General features: G+C 44.9%; 1 protein-coding gene across 7 annotated transcripts in view; it reads left to right on the top strand.

Annotated features, from left to right (window-relative positions):
* The window catches only part of LOC137369730 (zinc finger protein 521), a 524,295-nt gene extending 500,653 nt beyond the window's left edge, over positions 1–23,642 (top strand). For all 7 annotated transcript variants that reach the window (XM_068031102.1, XM_068031105.1, XM_068031101.1 and 4 more), the window contains one exon: positions 22,585–23,642. In XM_068031102.1, the coding sequence (XP_067887203.1) occupies positions 22,585–22,614 (30 nt within the window). In that variant the 3' untranslated portion in view covers positions 22,615–23,642. The remainder of the gene's footprint in view (positions 1–22,584) is intronic.
* Positions 23,643–24,347: the final 705 nt, after the last annotated feature.

The following is a 24,347-nucleotide window of genomic DNA, read 5'->3' as shown; positions in this document are numbered from 1 at the left end:
TGCTGGACCGGGAGCCAAGGTAGGTGAGTGAGCACAGGGGAGGTGATGGGTGAATGGGAGTTGGTGCGAGTTTGGACCTGGGCAGTGGAGATTTGAAACAGCTGAGATTTATGGAGGAGGGGAGGGCAGCCAGAAGAAACTTGCAGGATGAATCAGTGGTTTCCAGCAGGGAGAGGGGGTAATTAAAGCGTAGTGGTGTGAGGAGGTGTTGTATGTTTGGTTAGTCTAGCTAGGAGAGATCATTGAGTCTTTGGTAAGTTTCAACAAGAACTGGTTTATTACACATTGGAGAACAATATATAGCTTTATATAAGCATGTCTAACTCCACTGATGCCATGTTGCATCTCCCTGAAGTGTCTCTCTCTTTCATATGATCTCTTACATCATCATAGTGGGCAGTATTACACACACTGGCCTAAACACTAAACCTTTCAAACCCTTATACTACAGGAAGGGAGAATAAAGTCACTGACAAGACATGAACTGCACTAATTCTGATAATTCTCTAAGCTGAACCCAAACAGCGACGAATCCTCAACCTTCTGGAGCTTTGTTTAAATTATTTTTCCCTCAACCCAATAATTAAGCTTGCAGGTGTGTGCAAGATGTGTATTAGTGTTGACTCTACTCTGCCATTGCAGTGACAAATTATATATCAGAATCTGAAAGTAAATCATTTATCAACCATTTATGTAATATTTTCAGAAGTTGAGGTGATTTTTTTTTTCCTTCTGTAAATCATGTTCTTTGAAATATGAATTCAGGTCAGTGAATTGCCATATAAAGTACTATACTCACCCCTGCAATGTTTCATAATGGAGGAATAGCAGATGTCCTTAACAAATACTTTGTGTCTGTCTTCACAGAGGAAAATACAAAAAACCTCCCAGAAATACTAAAGAACTAAGGGACTAGTGAGAATGAGGAACTGAAAGAAATTAGTATCAGTAAAAAGAAAAGTAGCACTGGAGAAATTAATGGGACTGAAATTTGATAAATCCCCTGGACCTGATAATCTATATCCCAGAGTGTTGAAAGAGCTAGCTATGCAGATAGTGGATGCATTGGTGATCATCTTCCAAAATTCTATGGATTGTGGAACAGTTCCTGCAGATTGGAAGATAATAAATTTTGCCCCACTATTTAAGAAAGGAGGAAGAGAGAAAAACGGGGAACTACAGACCTGTTGGCCTGGCATCAGTAGCAGGGAAAATGCTAGAATTTATTATAAAGGATATTATAACCAGACATTTAGGAAATAATGATAGGATTGGGCAGAGTCAACTTGGATTTATGAAAGGGAAATCATGTTTGACAAACCTGTTGGAGTTTTTTGAGAATGTAACTTGCAGAATGAATAAGGGGGAACCAGTGGATAAGGCTTTCGATAAGGTCACACACAGGAGGTTAGTAAACAAAATTAGAGCACATGGGATTGGGGATAATATACTGGCATGGATTGAGAATTGGTTAACGGACAGAAAACAGAGAGTCGGAGTAAATGGGTCATTCTCGTGTTGACAGGCTGTTACTAGTGTGATACTGCAAGGATCCGTGCTTGGGCCACAGCTGTTCACAATCTATATCAATGATTTGGATGTGGGGACCAAATATAATATTTCCAAGTTTGCTGATGACACAAAACTAGGTGGGAATATGAGTTGTGAGGAGGATGCAAAGAGGCTTCAGGTGGATTTAGACAGGCTACAGGAGTGGGCAGATGGAATATAATGTGGTAGGAAAAACATAAATGCAGAGTATTTCTTAAATAGTGAGAGGTTGGGAAGTGTTGATGTCCAAAGGGAGCTGGGTGTCCTTGTTCATAAGTCACTGAAAGCTAACATGCAGGTGCAGCAAGAAATTAGGAAGGCAGATGGTATATTAGCCTTTATTGCAAGAGGATTTATGTACAGGAGTAAAGAAATCTTGCTGAAATTGTATAGAGCCTTGGTGAGACCTCACCTGGAGTATTGTGTACAGTTTTGGTCTCCTTACCTAAGGGAGGATAGGCTTGCCATAGAGGGATTGCAATGAAGATTCACCAGACTGATTACTGGGATGGTGGGATTGTCCGATGAGGAGAGATTGAGGAGACTGGGCCGAGATTCTCTCGAGTTTAGAAGAGTGAGAAGTGATCTCATTGAAGCTTACAAAATTCTAACAGGGCTCGACAGGGTTAATGCAGGAAGGATGTTTCTCCTGGCTGGGGAATCTAGAGCCAAAGGACAGTCTCAGAATAAGAGATAGGCCATTTAGGAACGAGATGACGAGGAATGTCTTCACTCAGAGGGTGGTGAATCTATGAAATTATGCAGAGGCTCAGTCATTGAGTATGTTCAAGACAGAGATTGATAGATTTCTAGATGTTGAAGATATAAAGGGATATGGGGAAAATGCGGGAAAATGGCATTGGGGTAAAAGATCAGCCAAGATCTAGTTGAATGCCGAGCAGGCTCGAGGGGCTGATTGGCCTACTCCTCCTATTTCCTCTGTTCCTAGGTTCCTATCCCTGACTGCCCTTGAGAAGGTGGGCATGAGCCGTCTTTTTGAACCGCTGCAGTCCATGTAGTGTAGGTATACCCACAGTGCTGTTAGGAAGGGAGTTCCAGGATTTTGACCCAGTGACAGTGAAGGAACGGTGACATAGTTCCAAGTCAGGATGGTGTGTGGCTTGGAGGGGAACTTGCAAGTGGTGTCCATGTGTCTGCTGCCCTTGTCCTTCTGGGTGGTAGATGTTGCAGGCTTAGAAAGTGCTGTCGAAGGAGCCTTGGTGCGTTGCTGCAGTGCATCTTGTAGATGGTACACACTGCTGCCACTGTGCATCGGTGGTGGAGGGAGTGAATGTTTGTGGATGGGGTGCCAATCAAGCGGGCTGCTTTGTCCTGGATGGTGTTGAGCTTCTTGAGTGTTGTTGGAGCTGCACCCATCCTGGCAAGTAGAGAGTATTCCATCACACTCCTGACTTGTGCCTTGTAGATGGTGGACAGGCTTTGGGGAGTCAGGAGGTGAGTTACACACCACAGGATTCCTAGCCTCTGACCTGCTCTTGTAGCCATGCTATTTATATGGCTACTCCAGTTCAGTTTCTGGTCAATGGTAACCCCTAGGATGTTGATAGTGGGGGATTCAGCGATGGTAATGCCGTTGAATTTCAAGGGGAGATGGTTAGATTCTCTCTTGTTGGAGATGGTCATTGCCTGGCACTTGTGTGGAGCGAATGTCTTGCTACATTTCTACGCGGACTGCTTCAGTACCTGTGGAGTTGCGAATGGTGCTGAACATTGTGCAATCATCAGCAAACATCTCCACTTCTGACCTTATGATTGAAGGAAGGTCATTAATGAAGCAGCTGAAGATGATTGGGCCTAGGACACTATTCTGAGGAACTCCTACAGTGATGTCCAGGAGCTGAGATGATTGACCTCCAACACCCACAACCATTTTCCTTTGCGCTAGGTATGACTCCAACCAGCGGAGAGTTTTTCCCCTGATTCCCATTGACTTCAGTTTTGCTCGGGCTCCTTGATGCCATACTCGATCAAATGCTGCCTTGATGTCAAGGGCAGTCACTCTCACCTCACCTCTGGAGTTCAGCTGTTTTGTCCATGTTTGAACCAAGGCTGTAATGAGGTCAGGAGCTGAGTGGCCCTGGCAGAACCCAAACTGAGTATCACTGAGCAGGTTATTGCTAAGTAAGTGCCACTTGATGGCACTGTTGATGACACCTTCCATCACTTTACTGATGATTGAGAGTAGGCTGATGGGATGGTAATTGGCCGGGTTGGACTTGTCCTGCTTTTTGTGTACAGGACATCTCTGGGCAATTTTCCACATTACAGGGTATATGCCAGCGTTGTAGCTGTACTGGAACAGCTTGGCTAGGGGCAAAGCAAGTTCTGGAGCACAGGTCTTCAGTACTATTGCCGGAATATTGTCAGGGCCCATAGCCTTTGCAGTATCCAGTGCATTCAGTCGTTTCTTGATATCACGTGGAGTGAATCGAATTGGCTGAAGCCTGGCATCTGTGATGCTGGGGACTTCAGGAGGAGGCCGAGGTGGATCATGAACTCGGCACTTCTGACTGAAGATTGTTTCAATTGCTTCAGCCTTATCTTTCGCACTGATGTGCTGGGCTCCCCCATCATTGAGGATGGGGATATTTGTGGAGCCACCTCCTCCTGTTAGTTGTTTAATTGTCCACCACCATTCACGGCTGGATGTGGCAGGACTGCAGCGCTTAGATCTGATCCGTTGGTTTTGGGATCGCTTAGCTCTGTCTATCGCATGCTGCTTACGCAGTTTGGCACGCAGATAGTCCTGTGTTGTAGCTTCACCAGGTTGACACCTCATTTTGAGGTATGCCTGGTGCTGCTCCTGGCATGCCCTCCTGCACTCTTCATTGAACCAGGGTTGGTCTCCTGGCTTGATGGTAATGTTAGAGTGGGGGATATGCCGGGCCATGAGGTTGCAGATTGTCATTGAGTACAATTCTGCTGCTGCTGAGGGCCAACAGCGCCTCATGAATGCCCAGTTTTGCATTGCTAGATCTGTTTGAAATCAATCCCATTTAGCACGGTGGTAGTGCCACACACCACGATGGAGGGTAACCTCACTGTGAAAGCAGGATTTCATCTCCACGTGGACTGTGCGGTGGTCACGCCTACCAATACTGTCATGGACAGATGCATCTGCAGCAGGCAGATTGGTGAGGACGAGGTCAAGTATGTTTTCCCCTCGTGTTGGTTCCCTCACCACCTGCTGCATACCCGGTCTAGCAGCTATGTCCTTTAGGACTCGGCCAGCTCGGTCAGTAGTGGTGCTACCGAGCCACTCTTGGTGATGGACATTGAAGTCCCCCACCCAGAGTACATTCTGTGCCCTTGCTACCCTCAGTGCTTCCTCCAAGTACTGTTCAACATGGAGGAGTACTGACTCATCAGCTGAGGGTGGGCGGTAGGTGGTAATCAGCAGGAGGTTTCCTTGCCCACGTTTGACTTGATGCTATGAAACGTCATGAGGTCCAGAGTCGATGTTGAGGACTCCCAGGGCAACTCCCTCCCTCCCGTATACCAGTGTACCACCACCTCTGCTGGGTCTGTCCTGCCAGTGGGACGGGACATACCCGGGGATGGTGATGGCAGTGTCTGGGAGATTGTCTGTCAGGTATGATTCAGTGAGTATGACTATGTCAGGCTGTTGCTTGACTAGTCTGTCGGACAGCTCTCCCAACTTTGGCACAAGCCCCCAGATGTTAGTTAGAAGGATGTTGCAGGGTCGACAGGGCTGGATTTGCCAGCGGAGGTGGTAGACGCGGGCACGATAGCGTCTTTTAAGATGTATCTAGACAGATACATGAATGGGCAGGAAGCAAAGAGATACAGACCCTTAGAAAATAGGCGACATGTTTAGATAGAGGATCTGGATCGGCGCAGGCTTGGAGGGCCGAAGGGCCTGTTCCTGTGCTGTAATTTTCTTTGTTCTTTGTCGTCATAGTTTCCGGTGCCGAGGTCGATGCCGGGTGGTCTGTCCGGTTTCATTCTTTTTTATTTACTTTGTAGCAGTTAGGTACAACTGAGTGGCTTGCTAGGCCATTTCAGAGGGCATGTAAGATTCAACCACATCGCTGTGGGCCTGGAGTCACATGTAGGCCAGACCAGGTAAGGACAGCAGATTTCCTTCCCTAAAGGACATTAGTGATGGGTTTTTACAACAATGGTTTCATGGCCATCATTAGACTAGCTTTTAATTCCAGATTTATTAATTGAATTCAAATTCCACCTTCTGCTGTGGTGGGATTTGAACCCATGTCCCCAGAGCAATACCCAGGGTTTCTGGGTTACTAGTCCAGTGACAATACCACGACGTTACCGCTTCCCCATCCTCAACCGCATGGACAACGTATGCCAGCCAAGAGCGACGTCTCAATTCATTCCATCTTCGCTGCCTTCGGAGAATACTTGGCATCAGGTGGCAGGACTATATCTCCAACACAGAAGTCCTTGAAGCGGCCAACATCCCCAGCTTATACACACTACTGAGTCAGCGGCGCTTGAGATGGCTTGGCCATGTGAGCCGCATGGAAGATGGCAGGATCCCCAAAGACACATTGTACAGCGAGCTCGCCACTGGTATCAGACCCACCGGCCGTCCATGTCTCCGTTATAAAGACGTCTGCAAACGCGACATGAAATCGTGTGACATTGATCACAAGTCGTGGGAGTCAGTTGCCAGCATTCGCCAGAGCTGGCGGGCAGCCATAAAGACAGGGCTAAATTGTGGCGAATCGAAGAGACTTAGTAGTTGGCAGGAAAAAAGACAGAGGCGCAAGGGGAGAGCCAACTGTGCAACAGCCCCAACAAACAAATTTCTCTGCAGCACCTGTGGAAGAGCCTGTTACTCCAGAATTGGCCTTTATAGCCACTCCAGGCGCTGCTTCACAAACCACTGACCACCTCCAGGCGCGTATCCATTGTCTCTCGAGATAAGGAGGCCCAAAAGAAAGAAAGAAAAGAAGTCCAGTGACAATACCACGACGTTACCGCTTCCCCATCCTCAACCGCATCAACCAGGAGAGAGGTATGGTGGTTTCGGGAGGGAATTCCATAGCTTGGGGCCTACCCAGCTGAAGGCATGGCTGCCAGTGGTGGAGCGATGGAAACCAGGAATGCACAAGAAGCCAGAATTGATGGAATGTAAAGATCTTAGAGGGTTGTCGGGCTGGAGAAGGTTACGCAGATAGGGAGGGGGCATGAGAATTCGAAAACAGTTGCCGGTCTTAGTGATGGAGCGGATATGTGGTCGGAAGTTTAACTTGAGGTCAATATGACACGAAGGTTACGAACCATCTGGTTCCCCCTCAGACAGTTGTCAGGGAGACAGATGAGTCACTGGCTGGGGAGCAAGGTTTTTGGCGGGGACTGAAGACAATGGCTTCGTTATTCCCAATATTTAATTGGAGGAAATTTCTGGTCATCTAGTCCCAAATGTTGGACAAGCAGTCTGACAAACCAGAGGTGGTGTGGGGGTTGAGAGAGGTTACTGTCGAGTACAGATGAGGGATGGGTTTTAAGGAGCATCTGAAAGGAGGAGGGACAGAGGCTTAAGAAGGAAATTCCAGATCATAGGGCCCAGGCAGCTGAAGGCACAGCTGCCAATGGTGAGACGAAGGAAATCAGGGGTACACAAAATTAAAAAAACCTTTGTAAAATATCCACAATCACTTCCTTATCACTACTTTATCATTTCTTCACTTCATTTGCAAGCTAATCTTCTGGTGAAGCACATTCAATTCATCCATTCAGTGGCATTTCTGAGATGTCAGTTGTTTGGAGTTTCTGTGATCACAACAATACAGACATCAGCACCTTTACAACTCATCACTGCAGAAACATCACAATACAATTAGTTGATTAATGTCAGTTAAGACTATTAAACTACATAAATTTGCTCGTCATGAAACCCCTGGTGCACTGTTAAGTTACATTACAGAACAGGGAAAGAACAGGGTCCATTAGCTTTAATGAGTTCTACAACACCCATTACTGTGCACAGACCTCTTAAACAGGCAAAGAGCTGTATAAACGCTTTGAGAAGAATGGGTTTCCACTCTCCACCCCATTCCCCAACTCCGTACACCTCTGATTTATATCTCCAAACGCTGCATGTCATCTCACAAAAATGGTAATGGCCGAAAGCCCCTATCACTTATATATTTATTGCTCGATATGTTCCCAATCGCAGCAGTATTAACCGAGTTAATTCCTTAATAGGTTTCAGCCAGCAAGTTCAACTCTTAACAGGTTCCTGAAGATGCATAAAATGCCACTTGTACATATATAAAACTTACCTATTTTTCCACTCAAGATTTATGGGAGGTTCAATGATGTGTGAGAGATTTATGAATAATGCCATACAGCAACAAACAACATTGAAGAACAAAGGCTTACTCAGGAATATTGAACACCAAACTCCATGCCTGAGGGGTGACCTAATAGAGGTCTAGAAAATGGTGAAAAGAGTTTGATAGGATAGACGTAGAGAAAATGTTTCCACTTGTAAGGGAAACCAAAATTCAGAGCCATCAATATAAGTTAGTTACTAATAAATCCAATAGGGAATTCAGGAGAAACTTCTTTACCAGAGAGTGGTGAGAATGTGGAACTCACAACCACAGGGAGTGGTTGAGGTGAATAAAGTTAAGATACAGATCAGCCATAACCTAACCGAATGGCGGAATCAGCTCAAGGGGCCTCCTCCTGTTCCTATGCTCCTTCCTCACACATACACACTATGACCAGAGCACGGTTAAATTGATTTTGGTTCCTGTCGAAAAGTTAAAAGGTGCATTGTCATTTGGTATAAACAGAAGATGCTGGAAAGCACTCAGCAGTTCAGGTCGCATCTATTACGAAGAATTACAAAGTATTTACAGCACAGAAACAGGCCATTCGGCCCAACTGGTGCATGCTGGACTTGATGCTCCACACGAGCCTCCTCCCACTCTACCTCATGTCACCCTTCCAGCATATCCCTCTATTCCTTTCTCCCTCGTGTTTATCTCGCTTCCTCTCAAATGTATCTATACCATTCACCTCAACCACTCCCTGTGGTAGCGAGTTCCACATTCCTACCACTCTCTGGGTAAAGGAGTTTTTCCTAAATTCCTTACTGGATTTACTAATGACTATCTTATATTGATAGCCCCTAGTTTGGTCTCACCCACAAGTGCAAACATCTACCCTATCATAATCTTTAAGGCCTCTATCAGGTCTTATCGAGCAAATAGCCCCAGCCTGCTAAATCATGGTAGTTATAACCTTTTGGTTCTGGTATCATTCTGGACATCTTCTTTACACCTTCTCCAGTGCCTCTATATCCTTTTTGTAACATGGCTATCAGAACTATGCACTGTCCTCTAAGTATGGTCTAGCCAATGTTCGATATAAGTTTAACAAAACTTCCCTGCTTTTCAATTCTATCCCTCTATAAAACCTGCGCTGCTACTTTTAGTGATTTGTGTATCTGTACCCCAAAATTCCTCTGTCCCTTTACCCCATTTAAACACTAGTGCCATCTTTTGGATGAGATATTAAACCGAGGCCTCGTCTGCTCTCTCAGGTGGACATAATAGATCCCATGGCATTATTACGAAGAAGAGTAGAGGAGTTCTTCCCAGTGCGCTGGCCAATATTTATTCCTCAACCAACATCACTAAAAAAACAGATGATCTGGTCATTATCACATTGCTGTATGTGCTGTATGCTGCGTTTCCTACATTACAACAGTGACTACACTTCAAAAAACTACTTCATTGGCTGGAAAGCGCTTTCGGATGTTCTGAGGTCATGAAAGGCGCTACAGAAATGAAAGTCTTTCTTTCTTCCCCACCTCCACACCCACACCCCCCCGCCCCTTCCCTGCCACTGTACTTAATTATAACATGTAACATTTCAACTTCTTCCAGTTCTAAAACATTAACATATTTCCCTCTCCACCGATACTGCCTGACCTGCTGAGTATTTATAGCAATTTTCTGCTTCAGCTACTTCAAATTTCTAGCCATTAGCAGTATTTTTCTTTTTGCTTTTGGTTTCATTGTTGTCAAGACCTTTAAAATCTGGCCTTCCCTCCCTAAACCTCTCCGCCTCTCTACCTCTCTCTCCTCCGTTAAGATGCTGCTTAAAACCTACCTCAGCCAAACTTTTGTTTGCCCATCCCAATACCTCCTTATGTGGCTCGGTGTCAAATTTGGTTTGATTATTGCTCCTGTGAAGCACCTTCGGACATTTAAAAGGTGCTATATAAATGCAGGTTGTTATTGTTATTAGGTACTTATGACTTGCAAGCTAGAAATTCCTGAGAGGAAACAGCAGCCAGGGATGGGTTGAGGTGGGCAGGAGGTATTGGGGGAGGGAGAAGCAATGTAAATGGAAGTCTCCGCAACAAAACCTGTCTTTGTGGGGGGTTGGGAAATAAGGGGTGAAAAGTTTTGCTTTCTTGCAGAGAAGGGTAATGGATATATACGTCTCTGACTGTACCACTGATGTCTGTTTACTTCGTGTGTGAGGCAGAAATTCCCCAATGACAATAGCCTTTAGCCCAAGGAAGCTGAGATGCAGTGTTTGGCAATTTGACTAATGACAGCTAAAACCCTGCAACGGATTGTATTGTTTACTTGCCTTTAGCCTTGTATTGCTGGTTTGCAACCTTTGTGTCCGGCTTTATTTTGTACCATTTTCTCACCTGCTTCCTTTCATCCGTTTATGTTTTTTTTCTTGTACCGTCATCATGCAAATGCTAATTATCATAATTGAATTGCTTCAGTGTATTGAATCCTCAAAATAAGCCTGTGTTATGAATCCTGCAGTAGAACCAGTTGTATTGATTGGAAAGGAGAGACTATCAGCACTGTATAAAAGGTTGCTGCTAGACTCACTCATGTCGACTGCTAGTTTAAGTCTTTTGAACGCTGTCCTTGAGAATGCCTTTAGAAGGAAATTCTCCTAATGTTTGGAGAAAAGCAGAATACTGTATATGTCAGTTTGATCCCTGAAGGATTTTATTTAGTACTCTAATAGCTGTTACGAGCCTACATTATATCCAAAGAGTAATTCTCCTTTGGGGTGCGTGGCTTGCTTTGTGTCGATATTCTGGCATTTTTAGTCACGTACAGTATATACTTCTGGGAGCATTTGCAGGAGTCAGGCAGTCTCATAATAGTCCGCATTCATTAATAAGGCTGCAGCTTCTGTCCTTCCACTGCCCACTACTGGGATCTCTCCCTTTGCCTTAAGGGGATCATACAGACACATTTAAAGAAGCTTTTTTCTTCTGACCTAAAGATAACATGCAGAACATGCAGGTATTTCCTAAGTCCGTTTTTAAAAGCACTGCACGCACACCCCTCCCACATATGCCCCACACACACGCACAACCCCCCCACACATAAAGACACCTACAGAGATACTCACACCCACACTCTCACATTCCTACACACACACACACACACACACACACACACACACACACACACACACACACACACACACACACACACACACACACACACACACACACACACACACACACACACTCTCTCTCTCTCATACCCTTTAATGGAACTCAAATATCCAGGCAAGTCAAAAGACTATCTTGCCTGCCACAGAAACTGCAGTGAGCTTTAAAAGGTTAATGTTTAATGCCAGGCAATAATATCTAACTGTATTGCGATATGGTGAAGGAAACTGGAGAAAAAAAAACAATCTTATAAGCCGGTCAAACTGTCAGAATTGCAGCACACGAGCGATTTGGGGTTGTTTCTCATGTGGCGTAGAAAGGCAGCTTATAGTTGCAAGCACGCAATATTTATTTTAAATTTTCGTTCTGTGGTTATTGAGCTGATATAAAGATGTCCGCCATTTCGATTCACAGTAGTGTGATGATATTAGCCAGACTGTAATAGTGCTGAGTGTGGCCAATGGTGGTGACACTTCAGTGAAGTTATACGCACCAGTGACATAGGTCATTAATCGTCCATCTGCTTCCACGAAATATATTACTCCCATTTAACAGTGGCCTCCATTTAGAAATCTGCTATGGTCTAATCAGGGCAGTTGTGATTAAAATGACATCGAGCTGTTTGAATTTCTTACATAATTGGCTTAGAATCACGACAGTTAAAGGTAGTACTCCTTTCAACTGATGCAACTGGCTTAGGCCACAGCGGGAGGAAGTCACCTAGTACTCCCACTGTGCAGCCATTGCTCTGTGGCCCAGCTGGGTGGGACTGACCTCTCCTGGTTCCTTCCTATCTATGCAGTCATAGCCAGAGAATCACTTGCAATGGCTTCTCCTCCCCCTCCTGCACCATTACCTCTGATATCCCCCCAGGGATCTATCCTTGGTGCCCTCCTATTTCCCATCTACATGCTGCCCATTGGAGACATCATCCGAAAACACAGCGTCCGTTTTCACATGTACCCTGATGACACCAAGCTCTACCTCACCACCACTCCTCTCAACAACTCCACTGTCTCTAAATTATCAGACTGCTTGTCTGATATCCAGTACTGGGTGAGCATAAATTTCCTTCAAATCAATATTGGGAAGACTGAAGCCACTGTTTTCAGCCCATGACACAAAATCGGTTTCCTAGTCATTGACTCCATCCCTCTCACTCGTCACTGTCTGAGGCTGAACCAGGCTGTTTGCAATCTTGACATCCTATTTGACCCTATTCTGACCTCATATCCTCTACTTCACCAAGACTGGCTACATCCACCTCCATAACATTGCCCATCTCTGCCACTGCCTCAGCTCATCTGCTGCTGAAACCCTCATCCATACCTTTGTTACTTCCAGACTCGACCATCTTATATCATTCGTAACTCTGCCCTAGCTAAGACCAACGAGTTCAGCACAGAATGGGGAATTAATCTTGCGATCTTCTCTGTTTATGGTTAGCCACTTGCTGCCTAAATCTGTACAGCCATTGGGAAAACCTGAGAAATTATTGAAAATTTACAACACAAAAGGAGGCCATTTGGCCCATTGTGTCTGTGCTAGTCAATGAAGAGACATAGAAATCATAGAAAATGGAAGAATTTTTTTTCAAAGAGTAAAGTTGTTTGTGCGTAACAAAAGTGAACTGGATTTTGCCATTGACTAATCTGAGGCTCAGGAGTGCATTAAAGTGATGCTGACTATCCCAGGCAACATTAATTCTCCTAGTCCTCAAGACAGTAAGTAGCAAATCTCTCAACGGACTCAGCACAGCTCTCGGAAAGGCAGCGATTCTTCGGACAAACGTCCAGTTTTCTAGCAAGGTGCCAGCGTAGTGCACCCCTGACTGACTGCCATTTGGCGATTAGATTTAAATAAGATAATTATTTACAGGCAACATCACTCTTAAAATAAAAGCTTTACGGTGATTAGCAAAAGAGGCGCAAGTGACATGAGGAAAAACATTTTTTTACGCAAGACCTGGTTAGGATTTGGAATGCACTGCATGATAGGATGGTGGAAATAAATTCAGTTTCAGAAGGGAATTGGCAAATTCCTGAAGGGGAAAAAGATTGCGGGGTTATGGGAAAAGAGTGGGACTAACTGGGTTGCTCTTCGAAAGAGAGCAGACAGACACAGTGGGCTGAATAGCCTCCTCTGCTGTATGGTTCTATGGTGCATTATTGAGCGATGGCCTTTCGGGAAGCAGAGATGGTGAGAATGAGAAAATTGCTGTCGCATAGCGTATAGGAACAGGAGGAGGTCCCTTGGGCATCTTTGACCATTCACTAAGATCATGGCCGTTCTGTATCCTAACTCCATCGATCCTCCTTGGCTCCATATCCTTTCATACGTTTGTCTTAACAAAATATTATCCACTTTGGGTTTAAAATTAGTAACAGAGCCCCAGCATCGACAGCTTTGTTTGGGATAGAAGATTTCCTTCCCTAAAGGACATTAGTGAACCAGATGGGTTTTTACAACAATCGACAATGGTTTCATGGTCATCATTAGATTAGCTTTTTAGTTCCAGATTTATTTTTATTAATTGAATTCAAATTCCACCTTCTGCCGTGGTGGGGTTCAAACCCATGTGCCCAGTGGAATACCCTGGGTCTCCGGGTTACTAGTCCAGTGATAATACCATTACGCCACCACCTCGCCACTTCTCCCACTGTTTGCTTGAAGAAGAATTTCGTAACTGCCCTCCTGAATGGCCTGGTTTTGATTTGAGGTTCTGTCTCCTTCTCCAAACTACTCCAGTAGCGGAAAGAAGTTTCTCTTCATCTACTCTACAAGTTCCTTTCAAAATCCTAAAAATCTCAATCAAATCACCTCATAACCTTCTGTATTTGTTACCTCAAGATGTAACTATTCCAGAGCACTCCTGGATGGTCTTCCACATTCTGCTCTACCTAAACTTGAGGTCTTTCAAACCTCTGCTGCCCATGATTTAACTCGCATCAAGTCTCGTTCCCCTATCACCCCTGTGCTCACTGACCTACATTGGTTCCCAGTCAAGCAACGCCTTGATTTTAAAATTCTCATCCTTGTTTTTAAATCCCTCCATGGCCTCGCCCCTCCCTATCTCTGTAATCTCCTCCAGTCCCTCTGAGAAATCTGCACTTCTCTAATTCTGGCCACTTGTGCATCTGGAATTCCCTCCCTAAACCTCTCCACCTCGCTTTCCTTCTTTAAGACACTCCTGATAACCTACCTCTTTGACCAAGCTTTTGGTCATCTGACCTAATATCTCCTTATGTGGCTCCTGTGAAGCACCTTGGGATGTTTTATTGGGTTAAAGGTGCTATGGAAATATAGGTGGTTGTTGTTATCCAGGGAATACAATCCGAGTTTTTGTAATCTCTCCTCATAATCTAACCCTGGGAGCCCTGTAACATTCTGGTGAATCTGTGCTGTGCTCCTTCCAAGGACAATACGTCCTTTCTCAGGTACGGTGCCCAGAACTGAATGCAGTCCTCCAGATGTGACCTAACCTGGAATGGAATTGCTGAGGTGAATCGTATGGATGTATTCAAGGGGAAGTTGGATAAATACATGAGGGAGAAAGGAATAGGATATGTTGATAGTGTGAGATGAAGTAGGGTGGGAGAAGGCTCTTGTGGAACATAAACACTGGCATAGACCAGTTGGACCAGATGGCCTGTATCTATGCTGTAAGTACTATGTAATACACACAGTCTTTCTGACCATTAAAAGCAAGTTCCAAAAATAGCAAAGCTTTTGAGATTGTTTTGGTATAATGAACTTTTAGTTAAGGAATACAGTAAATGTAATATGGTAGTTGGTAGACACAATGGTTGGGATTTTATGTGGGTGACGGAGTCTCGACCACCAGCAAAAGCACTGGCGAGAGCCCCGCGTCGCCTCCTTTGGGGACGGCCAGCTGCATTGTGTGCCAACTATGCAGCTAAGCAGCGTGCCTTCCCTGGGATTAAGGGCCCTGGCGCCAGAGGCGGTGGCTGCTGTGGTACTGGACCCACCTGAGGCCCTGGACCCAGGCCACCCAGGAGGGGTTTTGCAGTGTGGGAGTCGCAGAGGAGGAGGGTGTAGGGGGGTTGGCAGCAGGAAGTGTCTCTCAGCGGGCCCTCCCCACTTCCTGAAGCCAGGTCCCTTAGTTCAGGAACTAAGTGCCTTTTAACAAGGGACCATCCCCTCCTCACCCCACCGCGCCCCCCCCCCCCCCCCCCCCCCACCCCTGGAGTCAGCAAGCAATCCGCACGGGCAACACGCGGTGGCGGAATGAGGCCCTGAATTAGGCATTTGATGCATTGGGCATCTGAGAGCACAGATAGACACATGGCAACATAATTTCATCGCTATAACGGAAACTTGGCTTAAGGAGGGGCAAGATTGGCAGCTCAACATAGAGAGGATATAGAGTTTCAGGCGGGATAGAGAGGTAAGGAATCAATAACAGCTTTGAGGAGGGATGATATGCTAAATGAGTCATCAAATGAGGCCATATGTGTGGAGCTGAGAAATAAAAAAGGGACAGCCACACTACTAGGAGTGTACTATAGACCCCCAAATAGTGAAAGGGAGATAGAAGAACAAATATGTAGGCAAATTTCTGAGTGCAAAAACTATAGGGCAATAATAGTTGGGGATTTCAACTACTCCAACATCAACTGGGATACAAACAGTTAGTTTTAGCATAATCATGGAAAAGGACAAAGATAAAACAGGAGTAAAAGTTCTAAATTGGGGGAAGGTGAATTTTAAGAAACTGAGAGGTGACCTGGTGAAAGTGGACTGGATACAGCTACTTGAAGGAAAATCAATGGCAAACCAGTGGGAGGTATTCAAAAGCGAGATACTACAGGCACAGTGTAGACATGTCCCCACAAAGATAAAGGGTGATACTGCCAAATCTAGAACCCCCTGGTTATCTAGAAGCTTACAGGGTAAGATAAAGCAGAAAAAGAAAGCTTATGACAATCACAAATTTCTTAATACTTTAGAAAGCCTAGAGGAGTATAGAAAGTGCAGGGGTGAAGTAAAATAGGAAATTAGAAAAGCAAAGAGAGGACATGAAAAATTATTGGCAGGTAAAATCAAGGAAAACCCAAAGATGTTTTATCAGTACATTAAGAGCAAGAGGAAAACTAAGGAGAGGGTAGGACCTATCATAGATGTACAAGGGAACTTATGCGTGGATGCAGAAGATGTGGGCAGGGTTCTTAATGAGTTTTTTGTCTCTGTCTTCACAAAGGAGATGGTTGATGTAGACATTGTAGTTAAAGAGGGGGAGTGTGAAATATTAGATATGATAAGCATAATGAGAGAGGAAGTACTAGAGGGTTTGACATTCTTGAAAGTGGATAAATCTCCTGGCTGGTTGGATTGCATCCCAGGTTGTTAAAGGAAGCCAGGGAGGAAATAACAGATGCGCTGAGAATCATTTTCGGGAGAGATACTAGACGATTGGTACAATGGTCTGCGAACATTGTACCATTATTTAAAAAGGGTGCGAGGGATAGGCCAAATAATTATAGGCCGGTCAGTCTGTCCTCAGTGGTGGGGAGATTGTTAGAATCAATTCTGAGGGACAGAATAAACTGCCACTTAGAAAGGCACAGATTAATCAGGGATAGTCAGCATGGATTTGTTAAGGGAAGGTCATGTCTTACTAACTTAATTGAGTTTTTGAGGAAGTAACAAGAAGGATTGATGAGGATAGTGCAGTGGATGTGGTCTACATGGATTTTAATAAGGCAACTGACAAGGTCCTACACGGTAGACTGGTCAGTAAAATGAAAGCCCATGGGACATGGGGAAATGTGGCAGGTTGGATCCAGAATTGGCTCAGTGACAGGAAACAAAGGGTAGTAGTTGACGGATGTTTTTGTGAATGGAAAGCGGTTTCCAGTGGCGTTCCACAGGGCTCAATGTAGGGTCCCTTGCTGCTTGTGGTATATATTAATGATTTGGACTTAACTGTGGGAGGCATGATTGGGAAATTTGCTGATGACACAAAAATTGACCATGTAGTTGATAGTGAAGAGGATAGCCATAGACTCCAGAATGATGTCAATGGTTTGGTTGAGTGGGCGGAAAAGTGGCAAATGGAATTCAATCCAGAGAAGTGTGAGGTAATGCATTTGGGGAGGGCAATTAAAGCGAGGGAATACACAATAAACGGGAGGATATTGAGAGGGTTAGAAGAAGTGAGAGACCTTGGAGTGTATGTCCACAGGTCCCTGAAGGTGGTAGGACAGATAGATAGAGTGGTGAAGAAGGCATATGGAATGCTTTCCTTTATTGGATGAGGTATATAATACAAAAGCAGGGATGTAATGCTGGGACTGTATAAAATGCTGGTTAGGCCACAGTTGGAGTGTTGCGTACAGTTCTGGTCTCAACATTACAGAAAGGACATAATTACTCTGGAGAGAGTACAGAGGAGATTTACAAGAATGTTGCCAGGGCTCGAAAATTGCAGCTATGAGGAAAGATTGGATAGGTTAGGGTTGTTTTCCTTAGAACAGAAGAGGCTGAGGGGTGACTTAATAGAGGTGTACAAAATTATGAGGGGTCTAGGTAGTGTAGACAGGAAGGACCTGTTTCCCCTAGCGGAGAGGTCAATTACCAGGGTGCACAGATTTAAGGTGATTGGTAGAAGGATTAGAGGGGACATGAGGAATAGCTTTTTCACTCGGAGGTTGGTGGGTGTCTGGAATTCACTGTCAGGATCGGTGGTGAAGGCAGAAACCCTCAATTCATTTAAACGGTACCTGGACCTGCACCTGAAGTGCTGTAACCGGCAAGGCTCTGGACCAGGTGCTGGAAGGTGGGATTAGATTGGGCGGCTAGTTTTTTCAGCCAGCACGAACATGATGGGCTGACTGGCCTCTTTCTGTGCCGTAATTTTTTTAATGATTTCTATGGTTCTTAATTTCCCAGTTAAGGGCCTCAAAATCCATTCACAGGCCTTTCTGCACCAGACCTAATTTGGGTGGAGGCAGAAACCATCTCCCCACCCCCCCCCCCCCCCCACTCCAGTCACCATCCCACCCGATTATATGCTCTCCCTGCATCCAAACCTTCTCTCCCCCCCCACCCCCACCCCCCTCAAAGGTATAAATTTGACATATGTGAAAGAAAGAACTTGTAATTATATAGCACCTTTCATGACCTCAATGCGCTTTACAGCCAATGAGGTATTTCTTTAAAGTGTAGTCACTGTTGTAATGAATGTGGTTAAGACTCTGTTTAACCCTCAATTTTTTCCTTTCTGTTTCTTAACAATGTTAAATCCGTATTAGCTTCAAATAATTTGGTTCTGATTTGGAATTCCACTGTTGGTTTGCATGAGCAGTTTCTCATGTGTCATCAGCCTAAATAATTAATATGTGCATGAATGAGAGAAACTCAGAGAAATTGTTCATTAAATAGATATTAGCCCTTATTTCATTATAGCATGGATATCATTCCATTCAGAGTTAAGTGAGTTTGGGAAACCAGCACTCGTCATATCCTCATTGAAGTATTGTAGAATCATACAGCACAGAAGGCAACCATTTGTCTATTGTGCCTGGGCTGGCTGTTTGAAAGAGCGATCCAATTAGTCCCACTCTCCCCTGGTTTCTATTGTCCCTTCCATTGGAGTTGATCTTCCCTCAACAGCACCTTTCAAACCCGTGACCTCTACCACCTAGAAGGACAAGGGCAGCAGATGCATGGGAACACCACCACCTGCAAGTTCCCCTCCAAGCCACACAGCACCCTGACGTGGAACTATATCGCCGTTCCTTCACTGTCGCTGGATCAAAATCCTGGAACTCCCTTCCTAACAGCACTGTGGGTGTACCTACCCCACATGGACTGCAGCAGTTCAAGAAGGCAGCTCACCACCACCTTCTCAAGGGCAATTAGGGATAGGCAACAAATGCTGGCCTGGCCAGCGACGCTCACATCCCAGGAATGAATTTTTAAAAATTTCCACTTGGCTGGAAAATAGATAACAGAGGAAAAAAGAACAGTCCAGTGCCAGTACTGAGGGAGTGCTGCACTGTCGGAGGTGCCGCCTTCTGGATAAAAGATGTTAAACCAAGGCCTCGTCTGCTCTCTCAGGTAGATGTAAAAGATCCTGTGGCCACTACTTTGAAGAAAAGCAAAGAAGTTATCCCTGGTGTCTGGCCCATATTTATCCCTCAACCAACAGCAGTAAAAAAAACTTAACTGATCATTTAGCTCATCGCTGTTTGTGGGAGCTTGCTGTGTGCAAATTGGCTGCTGCATTTCCTACATTACAACAGCAAAATTTGTATTTACATAGAACCTTCAGCATATTAGAACCTCCCAAGGCACTTCACAGGAGTGTTATTAAACAAATTTGACACTGAGCCACATAGGAGATATTAGGAGAAATGAGGAAAAGCTTGGTCAAAGAGCTAGGTTTTGAGGAGCGTCTTAAAGGAGGAGAGAGAGAGGTAATGAGATGGGGAGGGAATTCCAGAGCTCAGAGCCTTGGCAACTCAAGGCACGGCCACCAATGGTGGAGTGATTAAAATCAGGAATGCTCAAGAGGCCAGAATTGGAGGAGCGCAGAGATCTCAGAGGGTTGTGGGGCTGGAGGAGATGACAGGAATCTGAGCACAAAATCGAAGCTAACACTCCCAATGCCAGTACTGAGGGAGTGCTGCACTCTCGGAGGTGCCGTCTTTCAGATGAGACATTAAACCTTCTGCCTTTTCAGCTGGCTGTAAAGGATCCCACGGTCACTACTTGGAAGGAGAGCAGGGGTGTTCTCCCTGGCGTCCTGCCTCTCTCTGTCCTTCAGTCACCATCACGAAAATAAACATTATCAGGTCATTAATAGATGGCTGTTTGTGTGAGCTTGCAGTGCACTGTTCGGCTGCCATGTTTCCTACATTAAACAAAAAGTACTTCATTGGCTGTAATGCACTTTGAGGTGTCCTGAGGTCGTGAAAGGCGCTATAGAAATGTAAGTTCTTCTGTTCCTTTTACTCCCAGCAGGAGTCATTGTTCTTTAGAAATGCAGGAGAGGGAAAAAAGCCTGTCGGGAGGGAACTAATTCTCACGCGATAATGAGTTGAATGTTCCCTTCCTTCCTTGCCTGAAACTCGAGCTGTTTTGTTACTTGGGTCCAGTGGGCTCCCAGAGTTTGTGGTTCCCAGCACACTGATATCGAGCAGCTCGCAGCAACCCTGCTTCTTGCAGGTTCTTCCCGACAGTACACCAGTGGGAGTCTGGTAACTTTACAGAAATGCTGCTTGCTTGGATACACTGGTGCCTCAGTCACTTGTGTCCACAATAACATCCGACCAAACCCAGCTGAAAACCAGTTAATGTCAAACTAACATATCTGGAACACTCCACTGCAACAGTTCCCTGTAACCTTTTGGAAAAGCACTTTGTTTTTTTGCATTCATTCTTGACACATGAGTGTCGCTGGCTAGGACAGCATTTATTGCCCATCCCTCATTGCCCTTGAGAAGGTGGTGGTGAGCTGCCTTCTTGAACCGCTGCAGTCCATGTGGGTAGGTTCACCCACAGTGCTGTTAGGAAGGGAGTTCCAGGATTTTGACCCAGTGACAGTGAAGGAATAGTGATGCAGTTCCATGTCAGGATGGTGTGTGATTTGGAGGGGAACTTTTAGGAGATGGTAGAGGTTGTGGGTTTGGGAGGTGCTGTGAAGAAGTCTTGGTGAATCGTCACAGTGCATCTCCTGATGAGAATAGAGACAAACAGCTGGAGAACAATCAGCGCTTCGTGCCATTCTCAAACCTTTGTCATTAAGGCGAGACAATATGGAGGTTAAAGTGAATTGCTAACCATTGTGTTAAATTTATCAAGTAACATTCACACCACACAAGTGCCAGGCAATGACTATCTCAAAGAAGAGAGAATGTAACCATCTTCCCTTGACATTCAATGGCATTACGATGCTGAATCCCCCACTATCAACGCCGTGGGGTTTCCATTGACCAGAAACTGAACTGGAGTAGCCATATAAATACTCTGGCTACAAGAGCAGGTCAGAGGCTAGGAATCCTGTGGCGAGTCATTCACCTCCTGACTCCCGAAAGCCTGTCCACCATCTCCAAGGCAGAAGGTCAGGAGTGTGATGGAATACTCTCCACTTGCCTGGATGGGTGCAGCTCCAACAACACTCAAGAAGCTCGACACCATCCAGAACAAAGCAGCCCGCTTGATTGGCACCCCATCCGCAAACATTCACTCCCTCCACCACCGACACACAGTGGCAGCAGTGTGTACCATCTACAAGATGCACTGCAGCAATGCACCAAGGCTCCTTAGACAGCACCTTCCAAAACCACAACCTCTACCAACTAGAAGGACAAGGACAGCAGATGCATGGGAAACACCACCACCTGTAAGTTCCCCTCCAATGGACTGCAGTGGTTCAAGAAGGCTTCTTAAGGGCAATTAAGGATGGGCAATAAATGCTGCCATAGCCAGCGACACCCACATCCCATGAATGAATTTTTAAAAAATTTAACCATCTATGCTTATGTTTTGACATATTTTACTTAGTTAAGTAATGAAGTCACTGACTGATTAATGCATGCTGGCCATTCAGCCAGATATGTGGAGTCAGCAAGTTTAAATGCTGTAAAGAAAAGGTTATATATTGTATTGATATTCAGCTGTCACAATATAAAGAAAGAAATACTTGCATTTATAGCACCTTTCACATCTACTGGACGTCCCAAAGCACTTTATAGCCAATCAAGTACATTTGAAGTGTAGTCACTGTTGCAGGAAATGCGGCAGCCAATTGATGCACAGCAAGCTCCCACAAACAACAATGTGATAATGACCAGATAATCTGCTTTATTGATGTTGAATGAGGCAGAAATATCGGCCAGGACACCGGGGAAAACACCCCTGCTCTTCAGAATAGTGGCCAAGGGATCTGTTATGACCACCTGAGGGGGGCAAACAGAGCCTCAGTTTAATGCCTCATCCGAAATATAGCAACTCCGACAGTGCTGCACCCACTCAGTACTGCACTGGAGTGCAGTTATACAGGGCTTTGGTGAGACCACACATGGAGTACTGTGTACAGTTTTGGTCTCCTTACCGAACAAAGGTTGCACAAGCCTTAGAAAGGGTGCGATAAGGTTTCACTAGGCTGATTCCTGGGATGAGAGGGGCTGTTCTATGAGGAGAGATTGAGCAGAATGGGCCTGCATTTTCTGGAGGAATGTCCCGAAAAGCTGAAGTCAAATGTAGATGAGTGTATTTAATAAATCTGTGGTTAATGATCCAATAACATTTATGGTAGATAGAGAGAAACTTGCTCCACTGGTGGGACTTACAGCTGTAGACCTGTTCCCAGTGAAAGCCAAGCCACTTGAGGAGAGGAGAAATGTTTTTGAAAAAAGTGTAAGACTCTGCAGCCACATAATATGGCACAAAGAAATATAGGTAACAATTGATTTCCCCTCAAGCAGGTGCAGTGCGATCGCTGCTAAACAACCAGTCATTGCCAAAATAAGTGTGTGTTCAATGGGTGTGAAGTTCAACAGTCTCACCTCAACATATCATTTTCTTTCTCTCTTTTACAGAACCATGCAATGACACAACACAGCAGTTAATGATGTGATATGGTGCCAGACAGCTTGCTTTGGGAAGACTACATAACTAGAAGTATATGGCTTCCTCACTCTTTGCACGCGAATGTTTTCAAAGATGGACATTTTGGAGAGCATTGTATTATAATATAAAAAAAAAACTTCCGTCGGTCAAAATATTGATTTCTTTTCATGTTGTTTGACCCTTTAAGCCAACATACAGAGTTTCTATGTATACTATATATTTATAGTATATATAAAGTGTTACACGTGTTATGTTACTGATCCCTTTTACCGGTTCAAAAGCTGGTTTTCCCCCTCCCCCAAACCCCCCCCCCCCCCCCCCTCAAAAAACATGGACTGTATTTGTGGGCATTGCCATAATACCAATAGCATTACCATTCATGTGATAGATGTAATGTATAGCAAACATCAGCCATTTGTTCGAGAAACCATTGGGAAGCTTCTTGCCTTTAAACTTTCTTTAACAAAAATTCTGTACAATCAACTTTCCAGTCAATTAAACCCTGCTTATTCATAACTGTTACTAGTGTTTATTCTGCTGTCTGAACCTGGATTTTGCTGGAATTACTGTGTTTATATTAAGAAATAAACCCATGTATCAATGAGTGCTTTTTGTTTTCTATGGTTATCTACTTGAGGGTTAAAGGAGACTTTGGAAACCAGCAAGGGGGATTCCCCCTGCCCTTCGACCCCTCTACCTCCCCTCCTCTCGCAAGCCCCTCTCCCCACCCACCACCACATGTCCCAGAGTGCATGACCCTTAACTAATCCAGTATAGGCGGCAATTTATGCTGCTGTAAAATACCGACATGCAGGTTGCAGTTTAAAGCTTCTTTTTCTAGGCAGTGTAGGTATGAAGGAGCAGTGTGTAAATCAGTGAGGTATGGGCAGCAGGTTCGCCTTGTTTAAGGTGAAATCACAAGTGACCACCGTTTATGGGAATGGATAAAACTCGAGCAGATTTATGATATTGTACATTAAGTACTTTGATTTCCAAAATTGACATGGTACGGTAAATCTTGTAGCATCTGGGTTTGTCCTTTAAATAAACAAGATTTCAACAATTATAGATTGCTTTCTTGTCTTATTTAGCAATAAAACAGCACTTGCCTTTAATGTAGTCAAACACCCCAAGGCACTTCACATTTAACAAACAAAATTTGCCACCGAGCCACCTAAGCAGACAAGGTGACCAAAAGCTTGGTCAAAGAGGTAGGTTTTAAGGAGTGTCTTAAAGGAGGAGAGAGAGATGGAGAGGTTAGGGCGGGAAGCGTAGGGCCCAGGTGCCTGAAGGCAAAGCTGGCAGTAGTGGAGCGATTAAAAATAGGGATGCTCAAGAGAGCAGACTTGGAGGAGCGCAGTGATAGAAGCATGCAATCATGGAATGGTTACAGGACAGAAAGAGGCCATTCGGCCCACCATGTCCATGCCAGCTCCCTGCGAGAGCAACTCAGCTAGTCCCACTCCTCCGCCTTTTCCCCATAGCCCTGCACATCTTTTCTGTTTAGATTATTGACCAGTTCTCTTTTGAAAGCCACAATTGAATCTGCCTGCAACACACTCTCAGATAGTGCATTCCAGATCCTAACCTGTGTAACTGTGTAAAATAGATTTTCCTCATGTTGCCGTTGCTTCTTTTGCCAATCACCTTAAATCGGTGCCCTTTGGTTCTCAACCCTGCTGCCAATGGGAACAGTTTCTCTCTATCCACTCTGTCCAGACCGCTCATGATT

The sequence above is a fragment of the Heterodontus francisci genome, chromosome 5 (genome assembly GCF_036365525.1).
Source record: "Heterodontus francisci isolate sHetFra1 chromosome 5, sHetFra1.hap1, whole genome shotgun sequence".
NCBI classification, from domain to species: Eukaryota; Metazoa; Chordata; class Chondrichthyes; order Heterodontiformes; family Heterodontidae; genus Heterodontus; species Heterodontus francisci.
The sequence above is the reverse complement of the archived record's forward strand: the minus strand, read 5'-3'. Positions and strand labels throughout refer to the sequence as shown.